Source organism: Meriones unguiculatus, chromosome 10 (assembly GCF_030254825.1).
Source record: "Meriones unguiculatus strain TT.TT164.6M chromosome 10, Bangor_MerUng_6.1, whole genome shotgun sequence".
In the NCBI taxonomy this organism is placed as follows: domain Eukaryota; kingdom Metazoa; phylum Chordata; class Mammalia; order Rodentia; family Muridae; genus Meriones; species Meriones unguiculatus.
The window spans coordinates 9,384,396-9,401,954 of NC_083358.1; the positions used below are offsets into that span (position 1 = coordinate 9,384,396).

The window sequence follows — 17,559 nt, forward strand, 5'->3', positions numbered from 1 at the left end:
ACACCAGTTCCCTCCTTTCTTCTTCTCTCCCTTCCTCCCTCTTTTAGCCCTCCCTCCCTTATTCCCCTCCCTCCCTCTCTCTTTTAGTCCTTCCTCTCTCCTCCCTCCCTCCTTACTTTCTCTCTCTCCCTCTCTGCCTGCCTGACTTGCCTTCCTTCTTTCCTTCCTCCATACTTCTCTTCATCCTTCCAACCCTTCTTTTTTCCTTTCTTCTAACTGAACCCAGGGTCCACACAGGCTAGGCAGGCACCCCAACCACTGAACTGTATCTCCAGGCCTCTCTCTATGCTGTTATTCAAGACTGGGCCTCATTGGATTATGTGGACTGGTTTTGAATTCATGCTGTAGCTCTAACTGGCCTTCCCCTATGGTTCTTCTGCTTCACCCTCCTGGGTACCTAGAATGACAGGAGGCCCACTCTGCTCCATGTTCTTGGCAACTCTTTTTTCCTTCTTCCTCTTCTGTGCGCACAAAGAGGTGCTAAGAATCTGCTGTGCAGTGTTGAAAAATGGTAGCTTTGAATGCTGGTGTTCATTTAGGGTCAAGGACAACTGTATCTCAAGTTGTGTCTTATTCATCAGTCCCCCAAAGCTTCCATCAGAGTGCCTCCTGGTTAGATTTGGAGGTGACTGTTGGCACACAGATCTGTACTTGCACATGAATGGTGTTATTTAACTCCAAAACAAACAACAGCTACGTTAAAGCAATTACCATGTCAATACACACACCTACGCACTGCACTCTGAGCTTTTGAAGCTTGGGAGAGTAGAAGCTAAAGCCTGGTGATGTGGAGACCTAGGATGTGTGCTCTGAAGAAGCCACTCAGTTCCCAACCCTAGGGTTAGGGTTAGGGTTGGGGTTGGGGTTAGGGATTAGGGTTAGGGTTGGGGTTGGGGTTAGGGTTAGGGTTAGGGTTAGGGTTAGGGTTAGGGTTAGGGTTAGGGTTGGGGTTGGGGTTAGGGCTAGGGTACCTAAACTTGTGAAAGCAATTTACCACAAGGTATCTTTGCAAAATATGATGAACATTGAATGCCACAACCATAATGGATCCAGCCTCAGTCTCCAAGACAGGAAGTTACTTCCCATGGGAGTTTGAAATGGACAGGAGATAGAGCATCTTTGTGTCTAAGGAGATCCTAGCAAAGGTCACCTGGCTGCTCCTCAAGGACAGAAGGAAACAGAAAGGAGACTGGAGGGAAGAGCTGGAGCATAGGGAGACAGGGCATGAGAACCCAGGCTGCCCAGCCTGTGTGGAGCAGAGCCTGCTAAGACTCAAAATAACAGCTTTGCCATCCTTTTACCCTCATCTTCCTGGGACAAAACCCTATGATGCTCAGTGTCGTGGGACCTGCTGGTGATGGGTGTGGGATCTACAGCATACCATGTGGCTATTATACAACCCAGAAGTTCTCAGAGAGGCCTTCAGCTGGAACAACCAAACCAAGGGATGTGAGTGACTAATTCTGCCTGATGACCTGAGCCCCAAAGGCTACCAACTCTCCCCTAAAGTCTTCTACCTCCATGGAGCTTCCTCACTGCACTTGGAGATTAAGACTATATCACCTAAGGAGAAAGCTCACACTGAGGTAGGCTGAGTATGTGGCACCCAGAGTCTTTCCCTGGATATTAAAGGCTCCAAGCAGGGTGATAGTACATAAAGTAATTATGGATCCCACAAACATCACGTAGGGCCCTGTGGCCTTGCGAACCACACTTCACCTCCTATTCATTAGTGTCTGTAGGAGGTGCCTCAGAAAACACCTTTTAGCTCTCATTCCAGGGTACAGACACTTTTAGCTCTCATTCCAGGGTACAGACACTTCCTGGCAGATGTCTTTTCCTTCATTTAATATCCTTGTCTCTTTACCTCCGGGAAGACCTTGAATCAGGGTTAATCACCTTTACCTATTCACCCCCAAATCTCTTTGATACTTCACGAAGGGGCAGCAAAACTGTGACTCCCGATAACATTAGAATGGGGGAAAACCTTATGTTTATCAGATGTCAACAGGTCAAATGTGCTAGAAAATTGCAGAACTTAAACTGTTGAAGAAAAATGACATTCAAGACAATGACGCTTGGGAAAATGATGTTCAGGAGTGACTCTGAGTTAGGAGAAGCTGCTAAGTGCTGGGCATTGTGCCAAATGTGTGCAGAAGGAAACCCATTTTTGCCTAGTACAGAGAGGCTCCTAAGATTCTCTGTGCACTGTGGAAGATTAGAGAGGGTGAGTAGGTCGCCCGAGCTCACACAGCTCAGGGAGAGACATGGCTACTTAGAGCTGGATGATGGAGTTTTGTTTGTTTGTTTTCTGTATGGTTTTGGTTTGGCTTTTTTGATCCCTGAACTCTTAGCCACCGAGCTCAGAAATTATCAAACTCACCATAGCCTGCCTCAGTTCCTTGGGTCTGAAACTTCACAGACATTCCATGACAGGTGTGGGGAGAAAAGGGAACCTATCCTTCCATGGTCTGCTGTTCCTTTCTTCTCTCACAGACACAGGCCAAATCGTTCCTGGGTATCATCAGAGTCAGTGACTCCTGTGGGCCTCAAACCAGAGTTTTACAGCAGTCAGACTTCTTTCCCTTGCTGCAAACAGCTCTTCAGTACAAACTGAACAGTGCTTTCCCCTGTCCAGAAAAGGCGCAGAAACACCTTGGGGGGTTCTAGAGGCATCTAACTTCCTGGGACCAAGACTCATGATGCTTGGGGACATGGAGCTTGCTATTGCATGGGGACCCCACATGCAATAGTAGGCGGCCAACAGCAGATGCCTCCCCTGCCCATCACCTGGCATCTCTTTACTGAAATTCATAGCAGAAAAAGGTAGGTAGGCATGAGAGCCCAAGGCAATCAATATCCATAGTTTCAAACACAACCACTAACACTGATTTTTCTGCTCCCTTCCCTTTTTCTCCCTTCTCCTCAGCTTCCTCCTTCCTTTTCCTTTTTACATCATTGGAACATCATTTTTACACCATTTCACCTCTTTACATCATTTTAATCACTGGAACACTTTGTATATAACACTGACAAAAGAGCACAGACTAAGAAGAGGCCTAGCAAGATTAAAATCCCAGCTGGCAACCTACAAGAGGTCCGTATTCACAAGTCAAATGCTATTTCTCCATTAGAAAATAAGGCAGTAATATAATTTACTTATGAACTGTTGTGAGAATCGAATTACAAGAAACGAATTACATGCTTAAAACGACTCCGGGCACACAGTACGTTCACAGAGGGTTCGTGGTCTGCGCAGCTGCTATGAGTGATCATCGCGATAGCATCGATACTACTGTTCCCGGGGAGATGTCCATTCTAAGCACCGATGACTTTTCCTGTATTTATTTTTTTCCGTTCACATCTGGGTATTTAATTTTACACATTTCCTTGATTCTTCACTTACTCTAAAGGCACACCTGTCCCAATCCGTGCGTGTACTGCATAACAAGGACACCTCATGTGTTGATCTTCTGTTTCTTATCTTGAATATTCCCATGTAATTACTCTGTTTCCAAACAATACTTCTTCAGAGAGATTGTAAAGATTTTCTACTTCTCTGTGTGAGTTCATGTGTGTATGTGTGTGTGTGTGTATTTGTGTGTGTGTGTATGCAGTGCCTGTGGAGGTCAGAAGAAGGCATCGGATCCCCTGGAGCTGCAGTAATGGTTGGTTGCTGTGTTGGCAACTAAATTCAGTCCTCGGAAGAGCAGCAAGTGCTCTCTGCCACTGAGCTACCACTCCAGTCCCCGTCATCATAGATCTTTTAAGTGCTGCAGGAAGCTGCCTTCCTGACCCCGGATGCAGGAAGCTGCCTTCTTGCCTGCCCCCTCCCCCCCCATGCAGGAAGCTGTCTTCTTGCCTGTCCCCTCCCCCCCACGCAGGAAGCTGCCTTCCTGCCCACCGTGCTGCAAGCACCTACCCCTCCCCGCTGGTTACTACTCAGCAATGTTCCACTCTGAGGACCATGGCCTACATTGTACAAAACTGCACTAACTCCTGCAGATTCCATCAGGATAAACGTCTAAAAGTAGGATTATCTTGTCAGAGGGTTTGCCCTTATCACTGCTGGTCAGAGCGTAGGTCTCTGAAAGCCAGGCGTGGCCTCCGTGTTTTGTCCTCCCTGAGATACCTCAAGCATCGCTTTCATTGCTCTCTCCAGCCCAAAGCCTGACACCGGCCTGGCGGCTTTGATGATGAGCTCGGCGCCCCCTCGCTGTTACTCTCTACTTTTGTTCTCACAGAAGCACCTCAAGCCACACTTTTGTGGGTTTGATGAGGCACAGAAATAATTGGCTCAGCGGGAAGAAATCGCTCTGAAATCCCCATCTTTATGCGCAGGGAAGGCCGCACCCGGTACTCACTTGATAAGTAGCGATCGTTTCTCTGTCCAGGGTCCGTGTCACGGAGACGCTGCCCGTGTTCTCATTGATTCTGAAAATTCCTTTAGGCTCTTGATCCACTCCCTTCCCAGTGAGCCGGAACTTGGACCCTTCGGGTCTGTCACTATCGACTACCTGGTGGGAGAAACAGAGTGACATTTAAGACTCTCTGAAAGACACAGAGGAAGCCCATCACAGATCCCCCTTGGTGACCAACCTACTAATCCCAGGTGCACGCAAAAAGCTGACCGAGAATGGCCAAAAGCAACCTTGCCCAAAACGGCATCATTGCTTAGCCTGGTTCATGCAAATACGCGTGGCTTACAGCTGAGGAAGCTTAGTAATACTGAAGAGAGCCGGGGTAATGGAGCAAGGAGGGCGATGGCGCCAGGATGTGCACATTGGGAACTTGCATTATTTTTAATGGAGGGAGGAGATTTGGTTTTCTCTGCAAGCAAGACTAAGTGTCAGGAGAAGCCATTTATCCACCAGCCGCACAGTGAGCAGGCACTGAGCAAGGCTTACCCTTCTGTCGCTTTTACCACCTGCCGCACTACTCTTCTGGGTGATGGGCTTTTGCTGAGGGAGTCTCCTGTACCTTTACACTTTCTTTACACTTTCTTTACACTTTCAACATCTATATTGATAGAACCGCAGTGGTACAGTATGAAGCAAGCTTGCTGTGGTCACTGCTCTTAAACATGAAAATGAGATTCAAAGCCACGCTGCCTGCATTTGCAAACACCACCGTGCGACACTGCTCTTTGTGATTGTTGACCTTGGCCTGACATCTGAAGGCTATATTCAGAAGTTAAAGACGGAGGGTGGCATTTCTGAGCCTAAGAAATAGTAAAGGCAGAAGCAGGCAGGCAAGGGAGCACTTAGAAAATTCCGGAAACTGCGAGTCCTGAGCACACTCCGAGCAGAGGAGAGTGGAGGGAAGGTGAGGGTAAAAAATATGGAGGCTAAAAATAGGGCACGTGATGCTGTGCAGTTAAAGAGCAGATATCTGCACCAGCTAGCTCTGAGTCACTCAGGGACCATGTTGGTCCGTATCTCACGTCACTGTGTCATCAGAGTCGCCGTTGTTAATTTGGTTATAATGGAAACAGTTTGAAGGCCATGAACATTGCAGATGCTGGGGAGGCACAGATGAAAGACGGATGTGCACCAAGCTGTAACGACTCCACAAATGAACAGGTGTCTACTTAAAGTCAGCACCCTCCAGGGGCAGTGCTGCAAGGACCAAGCCTGCAATTCTGCACTCAGGCACCAGGTGGCAGTAGTACCTAAGGCAGCATGGGGATCATGGTGGGTTACTTGGCAGGACCAGTTGAGGCACATCAAAACAATTCCTAAATAAGACAGGTAGGTTTTGTTCCGTATTTATTTTTATCATTTTAAAATGTTCGTTATTGAAATATACTTAAGGTTTTAATTAAACACCAATTATCTCTGTTTGAGTTTTTAAGATTAATGGAAAATAGGATCATTAATGAGACGATGTGTGATGTCTTTAATGAAAAGACATTTTAATCCCGATTTCACTGGAGTTAACCCACCTCATACCCTTTCCTGAGGCCCCATTCCCTGCTTAGAGGCCTTAGAAGGTCAAAGATCCACAACTTCTTGGGCTTCTGGTTGAGGCTAGGGTCCAGCTGAGCTGAGCAAATAAACACCCGTCTTCAGTCAAACATGTCACAACTGTATCTTCAAACACAGGTCTTTGCCTGTGTGGTTCCCAAATTCCTCAGGTGCAAAACAGGAACATCACCATTTAGTTTTGGGAAGGTGGGGGTGGGGGCATAGGTTGAGGGTTTAAAGAGATAGTATAGCTGGGCTACTCAGGAGGCTGAGGCAGAAGGATCTCAAGTTCAAAGCTTGACTGATCTCCAGGGTGATTTAAAGACAGCTTGAACACCTTGGTGGGACCCTGTCACAAACTGTAACTTTAAGGGAGCTAGAGAGATGGCTCAGAGGTTAAGGGCACTGGCTGTTCTTCCAGAGGTCCTGAGTTCAATTCCCAGCACCCACACGGTCGCTCCCAACCATCTATAATGGGATCTGGTGCCCTCTTCTGGCCTGCAGGCAGAACACTGTATACATACTAAATAAATCTTAAAAGCAAAAACTATAACTTTAAAAAGAGGGCTAGGGCTGCAGTAAGCCAGCTGGGAAGTTGTGAGAGCCGGAAAGCTGGCCCTGGTAGCATGGGTACAGGAGAGCTGGTGGGATGGCCAATTCAGCTTCCACCCAGGCCGAGACCCAGGGCTTTGAGTTGGCCAACCCTACATCTGCCCATCTATGAACTGCTGGAGAGCATGAAGGGGCCGGTCCTGCAGATCCAAAGCGGCGGGGTCTCCATGACACAGGGAAACAGCAGGATATCAGAGAGGAGTCCCAGTGAGGATCCAGTACTGGTGATGTAGCAGGAGCCAGAGGCCTCGAACCAGACCAATGACTCATTTCAACAAACATTTGCAAGGAAAGCTGTTCGGGCAGAAGGGTATACTGTGTACACACCGTGACACACCACAGTTTCCATGTGACACACACACATATATATGTATAAAACTAAATTTTATATTTTGCTTTTTATACTTTTTGGTGGGGAGGTTGCAAGGGCAGAGGGTAGATATGAAGGGATGAGGAGATGAGTGCAATTGGGGAGCATGATGTGAAATTCGCAAAGAATAGTAAAAAAGAGGACTAGGGATATACAGAGTCCTTGCCTAACATGCTTGAGGCCTTAGGTTCAGTCCTCGGTACAAAACCTCAGACTAAACAGTATAAATGAAGCGCACAGACGGGGCCTGATAAATCAGAGCTAACCACTGCAATTCCGATAGCAATAATTGCAATAAAATTACGCTGTTGCTCATGGGCAAGATGGATCCCTCCAGGCATAAAAAGCATCTTAGCCATAATATAAAATTAAATCCACTTCTGGGGAAGCAGACTGAGTTGTTGTTGTTGTTGTTTTTAACAAAGTAATTTCCCAGACTTCTCTGGTTCTGGAAGTGACGGTCTTAGCAAGGTAGGTGGGGACAGCTGGGCCACTTGGATGCTCCCCACTTACGTCACATTTCCCCTCTCATGTGCATTCAACAGCACCCCTTCCCTCCTTTCCGCCCTTCTGCACACCCAAGACAGGTCCTGTTAACTTGGAAGACAGTCTGAGCAAACACACCTTGTCCTACAACAGCAGGGGAACAACCCCTTCTGTGGTGGGGGCCCTGCTTCCCTGGGTCTGTCACATACAGGCTAGGGGTGAGGACCTATCAGGAAGGACCTTCTGTGGTCTCTGTTCTCTTCTCCATCCTCCTTTGTTCAGAAAGGGTAGGGACACGGAACTTCCTGGAAAAAGCAACATTGAACATGCCTCCTGGGGCCGCTATCTCCACAGCAAGCTGACCTATAGACTTGGAAACCCTCCTGGGGAGCATTTTCCTTGTACTGACAAGGTCAGGGCCATTGCCTCCTTCTTTCTCAGCCTGAACTGCTTGACCTTATGGAGGCAGACTTTCCAGAGAGAGGGCCCTGTTTAATGAGTGAGTACTGCTGGATCAAAAGGACTTATTCTCCAGGGGCAGCCCAGGCCTCCAACACTGGACCCCAGCTTAGCATTGCTCAGCATCCTCCCTCCCTCCCTCCCTCCCTCCTCCCCTCGCCTCTCTTCTTTCTTTTCTTTCGTCTCTTGTCTCTTCCCCTTCCTCTTTTCTCTCCCCTTCCTTTCCCTCTACTCTTCAGAACTCGGCCTTTTAATCAATGCTTGGAGCTTGCCTCTAGTCCTCGGAGCTGTGTATAGAGCCTAGTATAGTGTTCTCAGAGTATGGAGACACAAGAGACACCTGCCCCTGCGGAGGGCTTCTCTTAAGCTGTGGTTCCTGGTCAGCGTCAGCATGTCCTGGAGTAGGGGATGTGTGAGTCCTCCATGCTGCCTGCCCTGAAACCTTGGCCCTTCTTGCCTTGCTCCCTCATGACTCTGCTACATATTCAGGCTTGAGGCCCAAGCACCACTTCTGCATTCTCAGGACAGAGTGCCGGTCCTGGCCCACACATTCTCACTGAAGTGGGTTCCCACTGCTGCCTTTTGGAGTCTTCTTTTGAAGACGAGCTAGGTCTGTTTGCCGCCTTAAACATGATGAGAGCCCAGTGAAGCAGAGTGAACACGTGTCCAAGGCACTGCCCACCAATTCCACCCATGCATGGGAATGGGGGACACTCTTTAGGGGTAACCATACATCTCTGCTGAGTCTAATCATTTGGCATTGCAATAGGACATTGAAGTCTACAAAATTCACACTTGAGGATCACAAGATTGAACTACAGGAAGAAATTTGAAAAGAAAAAGAAAAAGAAAGAAAAAAGAAAAGGAGAAAGGAAGGAAGGAAAGAAGGAAGGAAGACAGGAGGGAGGGAGGGAGGGAGGGAGGGAGGGAGGGAGGGAGGGAGGGAGGAGAAAGAATTCTCTATGTTTTAGAGGGAGTTTAGCATTTACGTTGAACTGAGTGTCTGGGATCCCATTGGTCTTTGCTGAGACACTAAGGAGAAAGCTCAGGTCCCTGACTCAAATCGGGAAGCATTTTCCTCTTGATTGAAATACTGCATCTTGGAGAGAACTGGGAACTTATGAGATCCAGGACCTGACCACACTTCACCTGGCAAAGCTGAAACTAGAAGATGCACAAGGCCCCTTCAGCTGGACAGAGAAAGGAACGGAGCGGTTCCAGGAGGAGGCTGAGTAGCTGGGCTGCCGGGAGGAGATTCTCAATGTGGCCAGCTGCCTGGCTTTTGAGAGTTGTCACCCACCTGCACTGGGGTGGGCTTTTTGAGTCTGTGCCTCTACAGCAGCCCTCACCCATACTCCCGCTAGTAACGCTGGTAAGCTCACCAAGCTAGGATTTCATGCCATTGCTTTGGTTTGTTGTCAGCTCATTCTCTGGGTTTGGTGGATGTTTTTGGCAGATGTTTGCCCATGTCTCTCCAGGAACAGTGTCACACAGCACCCATCCACTGCCTTCGGTTGTTCTGGGTTTCAGGACCCCCCACCCCGCCGGCCTCCCTGACCTGGGGAGACACGCAGCCTGGAGTGTGTGGCTCTCACCTTACCAGGGCTGTTTGCAGCACAGGAATTTGCAGACCACCCTTACAGTGCTACACAGGGCTCCTTCGGTTCACCCAAATGTGGCCTCACCTGGCTCCCCTTCCCTCTAGCTCAGCCCCTTGGCCTGACACAACCTGCAGGCCAGGCCCAGCAGCTGCTCACACCCATTACTCCACCTGGCAGGTCTGCAATTAGCAGGATTTGCCCATTACCCTTCGTAATTCAACACTTCTCTGCACAGCGGGGTTCTTTTTTTCCCTTTCTCAAATGGGAAAAGGAGTTAATGATGAGAAAGAAGGAGGACCCCAGGTGCCAACTTGCTGGAAGGGCCTATAAACAGCATTCAGAGTCCTGCTGTGTCCCTGGGGAAAGAGACTTCCGGCTGGCTGTACAGGTGGCAGGAGGCAGCTGGAGCCAGGGTCCTGACATCGGAAATCAGTGTTTCTTCTGCTTTTCCCTGCTAAGGCCCACTCTCATCGCCATTTTCTGCTACAGATAACCAGTGATATCAGGTATGTATTTAAGGAACTGGCTGTGTGTGTGTGTGTGTGTGTGTGTGTGTGTCCAACTGGTTGTATGTGTGTATGTTTCTGTTCTATTTTTTCCTTTGAGACAAGGTCTTACTGTATAGCTCTGGCTGGCCTCTACCTTGCATCAATCCTCCTGCCTCTGCCTCCAAGTGCTTAAATTACAGGTGTGTCACCACGTCCAGATTTAAGGCACTGTTATAGAAACACACAGAATAGACCACAGTTTTAAGTGTTTGACCTGAATTAGATTCTTATATATATGGATTATTTGACATTTTTCCCTCCTAAACATATTTGGCTTGCAAGTGTATATGTGGATACATATATAACATTTCAGAGAGTGATAATTTTAAACCTTCAGAGAGGCTGTGGAAAGAGCACAGTGTTCCCATGTTTCTGCCTGCAGAGCTGGCTGCACTGATGGATGAATGCTACTGCTGAGTGTGTGTGTGTGTGTGTGTGTGTGTGTGTGTGTTCAGCATCCTCTCTGATGTGATTATTGCCTTTCTTTGGATCCCAAATGCAGCATGGGCACTCCCCTCTCCCACTGCTGCTTTTAGTGTTTTAAAAATCAGACTCATGACATTCACCTATCCATCCATAAATCCAGCCAGCCAAAGATCCAGCCAGCCAGCCAGCCAGCCAGCCAGCTGGCTGTCCGTCCATCTCTCTATCTATTGTGTGTGTATGTGGTATGTGTGTGTGTATGTCTGACCATCCACATATGCAACAGTACATGTGTGGAGGTCAAAGGACGACATTCAGGAGTTGGTTCTCTCCCACATTCTTGGGTCCCGGTGATGAAACTCAAGTCGTCAGACGTGCAGGGCCCACACCTCTTCCCACTGGGCCATCTTGCTGGCCTGTTGACTGTGATTTTAAATAGCAAATTCTGGTGTCTTGTCATATGCTCTTTTTAAAAACCATACTGGCAATGGTTGCCCTGACTTTGCCTATGGAAAATGTACAGAATGTATCAGGACTATCTATATAGCCCAAGTTCCGGATGTCTGCTCTGCCCTGGGAGATCCTAGCCTGATCTGCTGTTGATTTCCATCATCAGACTCTCAACAATGCCTCTGGAGATGTCTCTATTTTTTTTCTCTGCCTAGAAAAGTAGGTGGTACATGGCAGGTGTCCAATAAATACCTGGATTGTGCTTTATTGGCTATGGAAGGTGTCTGTTAGCAGGCCTCTATGTTTCTCATCTCTTTCTTCCCATCGCCTTACTCAGATGCAACAACAATGGCCATTCTAAACACAAAACAAGTGTCGCCAGGCTTGTTTTCAGGCCAGATCATTCATGGTTACTGACTGCTTTCAGGATAAAAGCCCAGTGGCCCTTCCAGATGTGTCTCCACCTGCCTGTCCAGCTGCAGTCTGTCCCTACTCTCCCTCAGACTATATGAGCTGACGCCCACCATGTCTGGTGGGGACCCGATCCATCCTCATCACTCAGTGCTGTGGTGGCCTCCCATTCCTGACTGCTTCCTCTGCTCTGCTCCCTGGATGCCTGGCCTCAGCTCTCTCTGAGCCCACTTTCCTCACCTCACCTGAGACAGAGTGGGCCACCTCTTGTGGGTGTGGCAATAGCACTCTTGCTGCTCATGTCTGGTGTCCTTTCATGTTTTCTGGACTTAGGGCATGGAAGACAATAGGTGAATGAATGCCTTAAGTAAGGAGCTGCAGCTTCCTTTCGTGTTTTTATGTGGTTGCAAAATGCTCCATAAACTGACAAATTAAAAGTAAAGGCTTATTGTCCTGATCTCTCTCTCTGTGTGTGTGTGTGTGTGTGTGTGTGTGTGTGTGCACCTATCCTCATCAGCATCTCTGCATTCCCCTTTTCCTGAGATTTATCAGGAGTCACAAAGGGATCTGGTCTTCCCACTACCTTTGTAATTTTCAAAAAGGCCTCTTAAATAAACACCTTCCTTTTAAGTAACCTAGAAGATAGACCTGCTAACATGGGTCTGTCACCTATGTTATAAATTCAAGCCTATCTGGGCCACAGCGTGACTTCAAATCCAGCCCGGACAATGTACTGAGACCTTATCTCCTAAGGAAGAGTAAAGTAAAAAGAAGTCTGCTGTAGGGTTCCCATGGCTGTGATAAGCAGCATGACCAAAATCAGTCTGTGGAGAAGAGGGCTTTTTTCAGAGGCGTGGGGACCTGGAGGCACGAAACTGATGGAGAGCTGATATAGGAGTGCTGCCCACTGGCTTGTTCTCCATAGTTTGCTCAGCCTGCTTTCTTATATTGCCCAGGACCATCCTCCCAGGGGTGACACCACCCACAGGACTCTGGGCCCTCCCATACCACTCATCAGTTAAGAAAAAAGCCCCCTGGCCTGCCCGAGGCTAATCCGGTGGAGGCGCTTTCTCAACTGGGGCTCCCTCCTCCCTGATGACTCCAACTTGAGTCAGGTTGATGGAACAACGGGTGATGTAGCTCAGAGGCAGGAATCTTGCCTAGTCTGTGCACAGCCTGGGTTCAATGGCTGGTAGTGTGAAAACAAGCAACCTGGAATCCTCAGATCTTCTCCCTCATGAAACTACTGAAGAGGAATCAGGTACAGTTGGACAGTGTTGCTCTTGGGACATGATGGTAGCAAGGTATTTCTCTCCGGACCCTTCAGATATTTCCAGTTTCATGAAAGGGCTTGTGTTAGTAACACAGCAACAAAAAGCTTTCTTAAAAGTGTAAAGGGAGTAACCAGAGCTTGGTGTGCACACTAATTTAGAGTGTGCTAGAATCCCCCCCAGCCACACACACACAAGCCTACTATCAACCTACAGTCACTTAAAGGCATCATGCTTATCATCTGGTGGGTCCTCTGAGGTGTTATATAAGTGTTAATTAATCAATTATCAGCCATGGTTCAATCCCTAGCACGCCTGGGATCTTAAAGATGCATAACTGAACACTGTGGCATCCAGGCAGCTGCTACACCCGTGGTTTCTTTTCCTCTCATGCTACTCAGCTATCTTTAAGTCATTCACGAACACAGGCGTGCTGCCTAGTTTTATGTCAAGTTGACACTAGCCAGAGTGGAGGGAGCCTCACTGAAGAGGATGCCTCTTTAATGTAAGCAAATCTGTAGGGCATTTTCTTAATTAGTGACTGATGGGGACATGCCCAGCCTACGGAGGATAGAGCTACTACTGGGCTGGTGATCTTGGGGTATATGAAAAAGCAGGGTGAGCAAATCACGGGGAGCAAGCCAGTAAGAGCAGCACCCCTCCATGACCTCTGCATCAGCTCCTGCCTCCAGGTTCCTGCCCTGCTTGAGTTCCTGTTCTGACTTCCTCCAGCGATGAACAGTAACATGGAATCATAGAGCCAAATAATCCCTTTCTTCTCCAAGATGTTTGTGATCACAGTGTTTCATCATAGCAACAGTAACCCTGACTGAGGCACCCAGGCTGGCCTAGAGCTCCACTATATAGCCAAGGCTGCTTTTGGCCTTTAGATTCTTCTCAACTTGGTTTTGGTCATAGCGTTTCATCTCAGCAACAGAAATCCTAACTAGGACATCAGCAGGCTAAAGCAAGTCCCACGCTGGAAGTAGTGAGATTCTGCTGACAAGCCATAGGCTATCGTGGAAGATGGCTGGCTACCACTGTGTAAACGGTGCCCTCAAAGAAGGTCTGGGACTACAATCAAACAGCTCCCATCAATATAAGCACATTTCCTAAGGATCAGGGGAAGGGAATGGAGCCCTTGGGAAGGAAAATTAAAACCTAGAACCACAAGAAGAAGAGATACCCCATTCTCCATCCATAGCCTCAGTCATTAGCCCTCCCAAACTGCTATCATTTCTCTCCTAATTTTATAATTCTCACACCAGAGGCTATTCTGAAGCCTAGCTTAGGCTGAGTTCTCTGGGATTCAGTGTTCATGATTTTTTTTAATTGTTGCCTTACATTCTTTTCTGGTGGCTTACAAGTGTTTTGGTGGGTTGTGTTGAGTGTCTTAGTTAATTTCCTAGTGCTGTAATAAAATGCTATGACAAAGTCGTAAGTTCATGATGGTGGAGCAAAGGCATGGCAGCAGGGGGCTAGAGCAATAGCTAAGAGTTTACATCTGACCCATGAGCAGGAAACAGAGAGAGCACAGAGAGAGCACTGAGAATGGCACGGGGCTTTTGAAATCTCAAGCTCACCCAACAAGGCCACACCTCCTAATCCCTCCCCAATAGCTCCACCAACTGGAACCCAAGTATTTAAACATAAGAGTTTATGGGGGCCATTCTTGTTCAAACCACCACAGGAGGGATGTAGGATTTTATTTTCATGATGCCATTTCTTATTTTCATGGATTTACAAGGGTTTTGTTTTCAATTTATTCTACAGTGATGTTGCTTATTAAGTTTCACATTTCAGAAGTTTGTCATATTATCGTTATTATTACTGTTGTTGTTATTCTTGGCTAACTGAAGGATTTATTTTATAAATGACTCATGCACAGACGTAGGAGGGAAGAGAGAATTTGGGAGCATTACGTGCAAAAGCTGAAAATCTCGGAGAAATTCAAGTGTCCAGCAGAAGAATGGCTGAGTAAAGCGCAGTGCACAGCCAGCTTTAGAACGGAAGGTGATTCTGAGGCCTGAGGATGGATACCAAGACAGAGGGACAGACACTGCACGGCTGTGCTTTTGAGGTGCCTGGGGCAGGGATGGTCATACAAACTGAAGATAGGAGAGAGGGTTCTGAGGACTACTGAGGGGAGTTACTGGGGTCTCAGTAGAGAGATGAAAGGCCCTGTGTACGTGCAGGGGAGATGGCTGCGTGAGAGTGCACGCTGCCCATTGCATGTCCAGTGTCTATTTTACCACACTGAACACGTTCCTCTCTGCAGGACACAGGGTCTGTGTTTATCTGCTTCAGCAACACTTCTTACTGGTGGGATGCCTCCTACCGTTTCTGCCCTTGCTTTCATACTAAGGTTTAGGTTTTTAACATCTGGAGAGAAGCATTCTAACTTGTTACACTGCTACAACTATTTTACCCAGGTTCCTTCCTTTGTATGTCTTTCCTGTAACGTGTAGGTGCGTGGAGAAGATTGGGCGAGGATGTGAGCTGTAGGTATTGTGTTCTACACAGCAAACAGCTTCGGTCAACAGTCTTTATCTTTAATTGGGGACAAATCTTGAATTTCCAAAGAGTCTAGAGACCCCTAAAAATATGCTTCTGGAAACTTGTGTAGTTTCCAACACTTAACTGTTGGAATTTTACCCACATTTAGTGGTCCGGTTCCCCCTCTTTATGATTAGATCGTAAAGTTGTGGGGTGGTGACCATGTTGAATTGCATTCACAGCCATCGGGTAGTGCACCAACAGCTAACAATGCAGACACATGAGCAGCTGGTTCCGAGAACAAGGCGATCACTAACACCGGCCGAGAATGAACGAGTCTCGAGGCTTCACTGAGGAGCTGACACCTTCAGGTGCCTCTGGGAAAGAATAGCGTGCCCACCCAGGGCATCAGAGCATCTGGTAGGTAAAGCTCAGTGAGCGATCAGTGTGTGACATGGGTGGGTACCGAGATTGCCGGCAAACCTCATAGGAAGCCACTGTATGCCTTCGTATTTGAGAAGCAAGTTGACCTACGTTCTTGAGAAGCAAGTTGGGAAATTCAGAGGCGGAGAAGTGGTGAAAATAGGGAACGGCTGGAAACATCCACGGGAGCTGAATCAGTGGACATGGAGTTCAGCATGGGAGACGGAACTCCCAAAGCGGACTCCTGCACCACGCTTTCTCCATGAGGGCTGATCAGAAAAGCTCCCTTTGGGCCCATGTCATTGGCAGAGCAAGAATCAAGCACTTCAAAGTCTTGCTTCCCAGATTTATATGCATCTAAAGGGTCACAACTCTTTACATCAAATTCCTGGCAGCACCATCTTTAAAGTCTCTCAATGCCCCTCCTCCCCCACTGAGCTTTGTCACAGCAATGGCATGATTTGAAGGTTTCTGCCATCTGAGGGGAAAATAAATTATTCAGGCCCTTGGACACTGCTGAAATATTCACACCGAGTATCTTCCAAACTTGCCAAACTTCTTTTCCTCTGTTGCACTGTTCCCATCTCTTCCATCAGTTTGGTTTTTTACAGTTCCCAGAGAAAGGTTAAGCCAAATATTTATGCACTCATTTGAACCACAGTTCAGAGAAAGCAACTTAACAAAATCAGCATTATGAACCTGGAGCCTTTCCCACTTGGAAGTAATCAACAGGAACAATCGAACCAGATCTCCTTGGAGACTCAAGTTGGCTGCTGTTTCCCTGAGACTTTTCAACATTTCCTCCTCCTTTTCCTCCCGTTCCTTCCCCTTCTCTTCCTTCTCCTCCTTCAACTCCTCCTCTTCTCCTCTAGCCCCTAATTCAGGACAAGTTTTGTGTAAGATTGAGGCTTGGAAAATAAGCAGTATTTACAGTAAATAAAGTGTCAATTATTTTCCCTTGAAAGCCTGGCATTCTTGCTCTGCCTGTTCCTTGGTGGGAAGGATTCGTCCACAGCTTTGAGTTCCATATTCCCTAAAGCTGCCATGGTCTCACACAATTGGTACCATTCTGATTAAAATCTTCCAGGACCGCCATTGCCTTGATGGCAGGAAAGGTTTGAGTCTCCTCAGTAATGCATCAGTTTTTTCACAGCCAGGCTCCTGCCTCTCTTTGTACCCCTAATATTTACTACATCTCTCCCACACTCCTTATACTCATTCTATGCCATGCTGCCATTCCCTCCCCTCCCCCCACCCACCAATGCCATGCTCACTCATGGGTGGGAAAGGCCCCTAAGATCCAGAGCTATTGGTAGTTGATGGCTGCCAAGGAAGGGACAGTCACTCTACTTAAGGGATGTCAATAATGGTAGATTTCCCATGGTTCAGTGATGGCACCCCCACTTTTGTACTCAGGGACCCTTAACAAGAACAAGAACGAAGGGGATATGAAACTGGAAGGGAGATGACGTGGAGAGAACAAGGGAGAACGGAGGGAGGTAGGAGCGAAAGCATGTGATCTAAATACAAAAGAGATGTATGAGATTTCGAAGGATAAATTTTAAAAATCATTAAAAATTGTCCCTCTCAGGCTTGCTTCTATTGTTGCTCTGAGTTGCCCTTTGGTGATGTGGAAGCTCCTATCTGAAGGCAAAGCTGGCTAGTCGGATTTGATCATTTCTTTTGGAAGCCTAGGATAGGGACAGAGAGGACCAGAATGCTGAGTCGTGAGTCTGCTGTTTTGGGACCATCCTACATTCCATGTCCAGGATATTTGACAAAGAAAATCAGCTCTGAGGACAGTGCGTACCATGTGTGTGCCTATGCTCAAAAACGGCACAGGCCATGCTGGTTCTGTCCAGGCTGCTTCATCTTGTTCTTCAGCCTTGATATCACAACTGTGCTCATATATCAAAGTATTATAGTCCCATCCCTGGGCTATTACCTCACCAGTATGGTGGCCATCTCTGGGACTCATTACTCTCTTGCCTCTTAGAGTTCACTGTACCTGGATCACCTCAGTGAGGACCTTCTTGCTGAGCT

The 17,559-nt window shown here is 47.6% G+C and overlaps 1 protein-coding gene across 1 annotated transcript in view; it reads right to left on the reverse strand.

Annotated features, from left to right (window-relative positions):
* Nucleotides 1-17,559, reverse strand: part of Cdh13 (cadherin 13) — a 969,722-nt gene that overhangs the window by 426,681 nt on the left and 525,482 nt on the right. The window contains exon 5 of the mRNA XM_060391900.1: nt 4,365-4,517. Within this exon, the coding sequence (XP_060247883.1) occupies nt 4,365-4,517 (153 nt within the window). The remainder of the gene's footprint in view (nt 1-4,364; nt 4,518-17,559) is intronic.